Raw genomic sequence first — 9904 nt, forward strand, 5'->3', positions numbered from 1 at the left:
TTTTGCCATTCATAACTTTACTTCTAACAGAATGGAGACAGCTACCCGCGTCAGTTTGTTGAAACAACTCCCGTTGCCCTGAAGTTTTTGTTTGTTTGGTTTGGTGTTTTTGGAGACAGGGTTTTTCTGTGTAGCCCTGGCTGTCCTGGAACTCACTCTTTAGATCAGACTGGTGTCGAACTCAGATCCTCCTGCCTGTGTCTCCCAAGAGCTGGGGCTAAACGCACATGGCACCACGCACTGCTGCCCTGCAATTTTTAAAAACCTGTCCTTTCAACTTATGTTTCTCTGTGATTATTACTTAAATTCTACCCTTCTTGGTCAGGTGGCAGTATGTTTAAAAACTGACATAATATTTTGAAGTCCTCGGTGTATCACAAGATGCCCCACACCAATAAATAGACATGCGGTCTTTTTAACTTTCATTTTATTCATTTATTTAGAAACAGCGTCTCACTATGTAGCCTTGGCTGGCTTTGAACCCACAAATATCCACAGGCTTCTGTCCCCCCAAACGCCGGGGATTAAGGGCGTGTGCCACCACGCCCAGTTCAAACACAAAGTCTCTCTGAAGCAGCAGAAGGCCCCAGGACCCGAGGCGCCAGAGCTGAGAAGCCAGCGTCCCTCCCTGTGCCTTGGAAGACAGAGGAGGACCAGTGTGCGGTCTCGCCGGACTGCCCAGGAGGGACCGTCGCCCGGCCAGCTGTGGCCAGCGCAGCCCGAGTGCCCGAGTGCAGGCGGGTGGCTCCCCGGGGGCGGGAGGGCAGCGGAGGACAGGCGCGCGGAGCCGGGAGCGGGCGCACGCGCACACGCACCGGCGCGCCGGGGGCCGGAAGAGCCGAGCGGCCCGGCGGCGGCTGCGGGCGCCAGACGGCGCGCGGCTGCGGGGAGAGCGCGGGCTGCGGGATGGAGCCCCCGGAGAGTGCGGCGGAGCTCGCAGCCGACGCGGTGGAGCTGAGCGAGCCGGAGGTGCGGCTCGCGGACCCCGCGTCTCCCGGCGAGGAGCATGCGGACGTCGAGGCGGCGGACGCCCCCGGCCGCGGCAGGTGTTGGCCGTGCGGAGCCTGGGTGTGCGGCTCGTCCGGGGAGCCGGGTGAGTGCGGGGCTGACGGGGCCAGGCGGGCCGGGTTCTCCGCGCATCCGCGGGACCGCGGACCCAGAAAGTTTCCAAGTGTTCGCAACCCCAAATTGGTGACGAGGGCAGGCCCTCGCGGTCCAGTGGTAGTCAGAGGTGAAAGGTCACCGAAAGGGGCAGGCAGAGACCTGGGAGGAAACCGACCTAAAACCCTCATCATAGGGGTAAACTGATCTTCCAGAACCAAGTTGGAAAGATACGGATTCTTTAAGTGTTTGTCCTGGAATCTCAGCATCAGGAGAGTTGAGCGGACCACTAGCCCTCAAGCTTTTTGGGATAGGAGGATTTTAAACTGTAGGCTTAAAACAAGGTACGCCTTGTTAGAAGCCCCATGAAGAGCCCTTGACTTTTGTTCAAACTCCTATTGCGAAGGGGTAAAGTGAGGTCGTGGAAGATGAGGGCTTCTGGGTTGGGTCTCACCCCTACTTCCATCTGCTAAGGTCTGGGTAGGGCAGGTCCAGACAGTCCTAGGTGGGGCCGTGCATTTGCCAGAGATTCCACCTAGGGCCCTTTCCACTTCCGTAGCTTTCTAGAAGCAATCCCGGAGGAGATCTTTTAGAACCAAGTTAACACCTTTCCCCATCCTAACAGAGAATATGCCCCGGGGCTCCATGCCTCTTGACCCACCAGTTTTCCTGCCTTCTTCCATGTGCTTTTCTGAGTTTAGAAAGTCCTAGGAAGATGATTGTTGCTACTTTTCTATCCTTAAACCAAAGAGAAGTGATCAGATTTCTGATTATGTTTGCATGGGCTTTGGCTCCAGAAGAGGGTTACCCCGTACTGGGCTATCCAGATGGGCAGCTCACGACAAGACTGGACCATGACAGGCAGCTCATGACAACGTCAGTTTCTCACCTTATCACCCTCTGGCTGAATGTCATTTTGGCTTAATGTGGAACTGGGCCTTGCACAAACTCTTTAGTTCCCCATTAATGAGGGGGTCTGTAGACTCAGGCAGAGGCAGCAGATGGCAAAATGTCAAACCTGTGTGAATGATCAAGAATCTTGTCTTTCAATGTCAAGGCAAGTTCTTAACAGTTATTTTTGAGAAAAAAAAATGTGTATTAGAAACCAGTATACTGTTGGCATTGGACTATTGACTGGCTCATTTTAGACTCTTGATTTTTTTTTTTTAAAGACAGGGTCTCCAGTTCAGGTTGGCTCACACTCAGTCCTCCTGCCTACTCCTCCTTGAGGGCTGAGATTAAGGGCATTCAACACCTCTCCTGGCTTTGAGACTTGTCTAAGTGGTTTCTTAACAAAACTCCCCTTCAAATTTAGGTTGGAACTGGATAACCTTAGCGGGCAGTTTACAGCTGTCCAGATAACCTGTTTGCTGTCCTCAGAACACTGCAGATCTTTTACTAAAGGGAGAGATGTCACCTTAGCCTTGTGCCTCACGCTGCTGGAGTGAGCACCCCAGTGCATCACCGGATCTCTGAGCCCGTCTTTAGAAAGTTCCAGAAGCTCTGGGGTCGGACCTGGAAATCGAAATTTTAAGTTATTCTGGTGATTCCCAGCCAGGTCCAAATCACTGGCTGAAAGCCAAGTGTGGAGAAGCCGGTGAAACAGGTTTTTACTTTCTTCGGGAAGTTGTGTGGTGACCACTTACTTTGAATAGTTAAACCTTCAACTTGACTTGTTTGGGGAGATTAGACACACTGTGATTGTGAGTGTGGAAGTTTATCACATGAACAAATTCCTCGGTGGACTCCTATTGCATTGTCAGAGGGAATTGAAATGACCATATAGGAAGAAACTAAGGTCAGCACACCCTTGCCTTCTTTAGCAGTCAAGTTCAGCTCAACTTTCTGTTACCTGCCTGTCCCTGATAAGAAAACACGAACCTTAAACATTTGTTGGCTTTTAAGCTGGCCATGGTGGCACACACCTTGGGAGGCAGTGGTGGGCGATTACGTAGTGAATTCCAGGATAGCCAGGGCTATATAGAGAGACCCTGCCTCAAAAAAGTATTTTTTTTAAAAAAAATGTTTTAAAGGAATAGATCCATTTTTAAAGTTAAATTACACTCGTATGCTTCTTCGAGAGAAAGCCACTGAGTTTAGGTTGGAGAGGGTCCTTTGATTAATAAACTAGAAGGATGTTTTCTGTCCTAGGACTTCTCATTCTGTTCTGTCTAAGGGTGGAGGTTTCGTTTGAGAAAACTTGTTTTATTTGGATCTGAATTTTGTAATTTCAGAAGCCCAGCTCTCAGGCTGACCACAGCCAAGGCATGTATTTTGTGGTGCTTCTGCCTGGAAGTCTTCTGAAGTTTCCTTCTTGAGGCCTGAGTGGCTCTTTGTAGTTCATTCCCACAGTGTTGGAGCACAGGGGTAAAGGTGGCTTAGGGGAGGGGTCCCAGCATCTGTACCAGAGTAGTTCCAAAACAGTCTCTCCAGCTGTGAGCCTAAAATAGGGAAGTTTCTGACAGTGGTGTCACTGATGCAAAGGCCAGGTACAGTGTCGCTAGAAAAAAGCTGTCATCGTACCTCGGTCATGATTTGCAGTCCCGTGTGGACAAAGGTATCTGATGTGAAGATGTTGAAATATATTGCCCCGTGTATCATTTATCAGGGAAGGGCATTTAAAAAAAGAGCACATAATTATGCAATAATGTTCCATAGCTGAGTAACACTTTGTACATTCTTAGAGTGGAGTGGCTGACCAAGTTCAAAGTAAATTGCAGTGTCCACAGGTTTTGTGTCTCCAACAGACACTTAATTGACAAGAGTCAATTGTTTTCCTTATTACTCCCACTTTTTAGTGTTCATTAGGGGAGCATAGTGTGTGTCTGTACACTGAGTGTGTGTCTTGTCTCTAATGCTACGCAAGATGTCAGTAATAAATTAAACAATTGAAGACCTGCAGAAAGTACAAATTTCTTGGTTCAGATTAAGGCAGGAACAAGTTAAGACGGGGCAAAATTAGCAGCTCACAGTTACACAACAGCCCAGCCTTTCTAGTTTAATCTTCTTGCCAGTAATGTTAGACTCTTGTGTCTTTCTGTGGTGTTCTTGTATATTTTCCTTTACTTAGTTACTCAGGTTGAGTGTGCTCCAGGCACAGACAAGAGAGCAGAGGTCCCAGCCCTGGATAAGCTCATAGGCTTCTAGAAGTCAGGTTATCAGCACATGGCGCGATAAGCAGTTGTAAACTGAATTCCAGCAAAGAAACTTTCTCCTGGAAGCTCACGGGGAGAGGATGGAAGGCCTGTCTCTGAGCAGGACCTTTCACTTCCCTTTGACAAGTGTTTCTTAGAGATCCCTCTCACCGCCTTAGCAAGATTTCCTTGGCTTGTAAAGTGAGGGGTGATTCTTAGTGAGCCGAAAGGAATCCATCTTTTGTTGGGAGAAATGACTTTTTTTTTTTAACATTGTAGTTTTAATTTGTCACCCACACCTATGGATTCTTCATAATGGGTAGGGAAGGTGGTACAAGAGCAGGGATGCTGAGGTCTTCCCTTAGCGTCTAGCCGTTGCTTGACACTCTTAAGTGAATGTGATGAAACGTGCTTGGGAGCAAGGACTAACCAGAATTTAATCTTTTTCAGAAGGCAAGAAGAAAGCACCCTGCCCTGGACTTGGCTTGTTTTACACAGTGCTGTCCGCCTTCCTTTTCTCAGTGGCCTCTATATTTGTTAAGAAAGTGCAAGACGTCCATGCTGTAGAGATCAGTGCATTTCGATGTGTGTTCCAATTGCTAGTTATTATTCCTTGCTTAATATACAGAAAGTAAGTATTTTTAGAGTGAAGTAGAGGATGTTAATAACTGTAAATTTTTTGAACTGCCTTAGTATATTTTCTGTAGTAACTGGTTAATCATGGATTGACCGGTCGGTTCCCCTTCACCCTGATTAATGACATGATCTCAGGATCTACTCACAGACGATCCTACCGTAAGCACATACCACGTGCCCATCAAAGGAGAAGGGTGACTTGTAGTTGTTTACCCTCTCTATTTGAAAACAAAATTCTGGGTGTACCACCCTCCTTCCTTTACTTTGGCATAACTGGTATTTTGAAGATTACAAAGTAAATGCTAGGAGCTACATAGCATCAGGGTTCTCCCAGTGGGACAGACTGCCCTGCCAGGTCATGCCAGTCAGATGGCAGCCTTAACGGGGGTGGCGGTAAGGCCTTGAGCAAGATCTTTGACTACTTTGGTATTCAGTTTCTTTCCCTACAAACTGGAGGGAGTGATGCTCTCAGGGCTGTGGTCAGAGCGGGTTGCAAGGGTCAGATAAGAGTTATTCTTGGTTAGAGTACTTTCTAGAGACTTCAGCATATAGGTACTGTTTACTGTCCCTTCTCTACTCTGCCTCCTTACTTGATCCCTTTTCTTCTGTGTAGACTCTGTCTGTCTCCGTAGGACTGAAATTACATGTGCTCCCTCTCCTTTGTAACTTACACATACTTTTATGTACTTTGGACCCTGGGAGGAGACTAATTGGGCCCCGAGTGGCTACCTGGCTATTTGTTTGGGAGCTGAAGATGCTTAAACCTCAAGTCAAGCTTCCATTGCCTGCCTCCAGTGCCTCCTTGCATCCGTGCCATGATACAGATCCATTTAGAATAGTGCCATTCTGTATCCTGAGAAACTGGTTAGAAAGTGAAATTCTGCGAATGTATAAGCCGGAGTGCTTCCAGAAATAATGATGAGCTAGAGCCTTTCTAAAGGACGTGACAGCACTGAGGTTAGCAACCATATTCTCCAGTTCTTGATAAAAGTATTCAGAGCTAGAAAGAGTTCTGAAAATCTTTGGCCCTAATCTGTTTTAATTTTGTGTTCATGGTCATGGAACATGTACAGCTTTTCTACACATGTATGGGCCAGATTTGTTCTGACGCTAGATACATAGATGTTCATGTTTACCTGGATGAAGCCTGCTCTAGCATGCGTTAGGGAGTTGTATCTAGCTAGGAACTATCAGAGTAGATTCTGAGTGTTTAATTGGAGACAATATAGCACTCATTTTATGGATCGAACCATGGCTTTTGTTTTTTTCAGTATATTTTAACTCGTAAGGACAGCAAGAAGTTGCCTCATATTCAGTGACTACATTCTAGCCTTGCTCAGCTTTTATAGAAGAATTGATGTGGCTGAGTGTGTGTAAGCCAGGATTAAGCTTCCTCATGTAGTACTACAAAATCTTAAAATTATGTTTATTATAAAATATCATGGAAAATTTGGATTATATTATGTGATTCTACTACTAGAATATAATGTCTCTTAACATCTTGCCCTTTTAATCTTTATTTTTTGCTAGAATATACATGAGAAAACAATTATCTATATTTGCTGACTTTTATCATGCTGTTTATGAGGTTCTGTGTTCGCTTTTTGCTCCTGCTATGAACATTTTGAGCCATCATTTCTATAACTAGAAAAATATTGTAAAGGATTCTTACTATTCAATACTAGGTAGAATTTAGTATTACTCCCTTATTTTTAGTGAAGTGTACTTTTACAATAATGTCTGATTAAACATTGTGATCTAAAAACAATGCCAAGTTCATTTAAAATGCATTTTTTTTTCATTTAAATTTGCAGAACTGGGTTCATAGGACCCAAAGGTCAGCGGCTTTTCCTCCTTCTCAGAGGGATCTTTGGTTCCAGTGCCATGATCCTTATGTACTATGCTTTCCAGACGACGTCCCTCGCAGACGCCACAGTTATTGCGTTTAGCTGTCCAATGTTTACGGCAATATTTGCTTGGATATTTCTCAAGGAAAAGTATAGCCTTTGGGATGCTTTCTTCACGTTGTTCGCATTCGTCGGAGTGATCCTTATCGTCAGACCACCATTTTTATTTGGCTCCGACACTTCAGGGATGAGCAAAAACTATTCAGATCACATTAAGGGAACATTTGCCGCAATTGGACATGCCGTGCTGTCTGCAATGACTCTGGTTATCTTAAGAAAAATGGGAAAATCCGTGGACTACTTCCTGAGCATTTGGTATTATGTCATACTTGGCCTTCTTGAATGCATCATCATCCTCTTTGCCATAGGAGGGTGGAGTCTCCCTTACTGTGGGCTGGACAGGCTGTTTCTCATACTCATTGGACTCCTAGGCTTGGGGGGTCAGATATTTATCACTAAAGCAGTGCAAGTAGAAAAAGCAGGACCCGTAGCAATAATGAAGACAATGGATGTAGTCTTTGCTTTTATCTTTCAGATTGCTTTCTTTAATAATATGCCAACCTGGTGGACAGTGGGTGGGGCTCTCTGTGTGGTAGCCAGTACTACTGGATCAACCATTCGTAGATGGATCCAAAGTTCCAAATGAAATGTCACTGTTGAAATCTATATTTTTTTAAATATGCCATTACCCAGATCAGACATCTTACATACCTGAAAAATCTGCATTATTCAATGATTATATTTAATAAATTTCATAAATAAAGTACCATTTTTAAAAATATGGTATCTTTTAAATTAAGAGTAGCTAGTCTAACCTAGCAATTTTTGGATAGCTTTTATTTTTGCTTTGGTTTCTTGGGGTTGGGGTGTCTTTGAGAAGATAGCTTATTGAGGAATTTTAGAAATTTTTATGAATACAATTTTAAAACTTTATTTTTGACACAGATAAGATATGGATGGGAAATACTCTATTTTAGCAGTATAGATAAGAAGCTTAATGTTGACAATGCTGCTATAATTAGTTCTGTGTTAATCCTTTGTTTGCAGGATAATTCCATTTAGGATGCCAAAGCCGAAACTTGGTACAGGTGCCTACATACTGTTAGGAGTATAAGTAAACCAGCCTTATTTTTAAGGACCTTACAATAATTATTACACTTTTAACTTTTGTTTGTGCCTTTTGTTTTGATGCCAGGATTTTTATATCTACTCTCTGAACAGAGCCCTTTGCTCGCCACATGGGTTAGCAGTTCTCTTTTGTGGTATGTGAGTAACTCTGGCTACCATTTTGAATTTTTTATTGTCTCCTGTGTTATTGAAATTGCACTATTTCTTAAAACATTCCAAGATTTCCAATCTTAAAATCCTGAGAGAGAAATCTTGGTGTGACCAGTGTGCACATTCCCATCCTGAGGTGTTTACATGTGAGGTGTGATGATTCTCTACATACACTTTTTGAATTCATAGTATGATGCCAAATATAGTTTTCTCAGGATTGTACTGGGTTGGGCCATATCAAATTGCCCAGATTGTACCATTTTCATTCATGAAAACCATAGTTCTAGAAGGTGCATTTGAAAAGCCCCTTTAAAGTACAGGTCTGTTATTATTAAACTTACTCTTATAGTCTTCTTCCATTTTGGAATGATATTTTATAATGCTGTGATATACAAAAAAGATAAGACCTATTAATCCACAGTTGATTGACTTTCACAATTTCTTGCATATATAAAAATAATCACCGGTAATTAGACCAACAAGCTGTACCATGACACTAGTGTGAACTGAAGACAGCAGATTCTAAATGTGGAGCATTAGCAGATTGGTACTCTCCTGTGAAAGAGGAATGCTTGGGAGATCGGTCAGGGTGTTGGGAATACACGACCACGAATCTCTGTCACTTTGGATGCCTTTATGGTAAGCCATCGTGGCTGCCACGTCTTGCTCTACCAGACACCCTCTGTTATTATCTTCAGCTGCAGAGTTGAGGGGCTGTGCGTTCTTTGCCAGTCTCCTCTCCACAGCTCTTCCAAAGGCAGGAGCTAAGTTCCTGGGGCTTACATTCTGTTAAGAGGATCTTCTCCAGTCGTTCCAAAGAGGAACTTTAACTTTGATGGTTTTAAATACTTTCCATCTGACATCCTAGATGATATTTATTTAGCTGAGTCATCTCAGTCACACTTGGCCTGACTCATACTCTTGGAACGCATATTTGCAGCCGTGTCATACCAGCAGCTCGGAAAACGTAGCCTTTTAGATAGAGCTAGAACTACCTTAGAGACCATCCCATGGGCGCCATGCTCCATACACAAGGATGACAGGATGGATGGAGACCTGCAGTAGCTGGGTCTCCATGTCTGCCTCTTCTCACTTAGTTCCACGTATGGAAGGTCAGACATTCCTGGAGCCATCGACTAACTTACACAGTAGAAGAAAGAGTCGCTGGGATTGTGAAAGATAAACTTATTTGAAAACATGCTTTATTTCAACTGAATCTTAAGTACTTGAATGTCACAGTATGTGGCTGACATTGGAGACAATGTTTCTTATCCCAGCCTTTACAGGGTATGATTTTTAAACAATGTTCAAGTGGTATACAACGTTATGTATTGTAACAGTTATGGGGGGGGTATGTATTTTCCAAAGATTGTAGTTTCTATATCTTGCAAAGGAAAATATTTTTCCTAACTTGTTTTTATTTTGTAAGTAATAAAATTATAAAAGAAAGTGATATGTTGGTTTTTATGACTGTAGAAAAATGTCTCGTTACTCATTTCTCAACTGGGTGCTTCAAATTTTATTTTCTATACAAGACTGGCTTCTAGCCATTTAGCTGTAATTTCTAACTATATCTGTTCCTCATACACAGTAAATACAACAGCTCCAAAATACAGAGTAATCTGGCCCACTGAGTTAACTAAGCAGGGCTCACATGGGCTCACAGAGAATACAGCCGCATGCACAGGACCTGCACCCGGTCTTCAGCATATATGTTGTGGGTGATAGCCTGCTCTTTTCGTGGGACCCCTAACAGTGTGAGTGGGTGAATCTCTGACCCTCTTGCCTGCTCTTGGGGGTTCTGTTCCTCCTACTGGGTTGCCTTGTCCACCCCTCATAAGAGGGCTT

General features: G+C 43.9%; 1 protein-coding gene across 2 annotated transcripts; it reads left to right on the plus strand.

Annotated features, from left to right (window-relative positions):
* The first annotated feature begins 893 nt into the window (after positions 1 to 893).
* Positions 894 to 9509, plus strand: Slc35g1 (solute carrier family 35 member G1). 2 transcript variants are annotated; one of them, XM_038312057.1, is made up of 3 exons: positions 894 to 1093; positions 4686 to 4866; positions 6686 to 9509. In XM_038312057.1, exons 1-3 carry the CDS (start codon positions 907 to 909, stop codon positions 7422 to 7424), a joined length of 1107 nt encoding a protein of 368 aa, XP_038167985.1. In that variant the 5' UTR covers positions 894 to 906; the 3' UTR covers positions 7425 to 9509. The 2 variants fall into 2 exon arrangements, with proteins under 2 accessions (XP_038167985.1, XP_038167991.1); XM_038312063.1 differs by having other exon boundaries at positions 4689 to 4866.
* The last annotated feature ends 395 nt before the right edge of the window (positions 9510 to 9904 follow it).

This window comes from Arvicola amphibius, chromosome 1, assembly GCF_903992535.2.
Source record: "Arvicola amphibius chromosome 1, mArvAmp1.2, whole genome shotgun sequence".
NCBI classification, from domain to species: Eukaryota; Metazoa; Chordata; class Mammalia; order Rodentia; family Cricetidae; genus Arvicola; species Arvicola amphibius.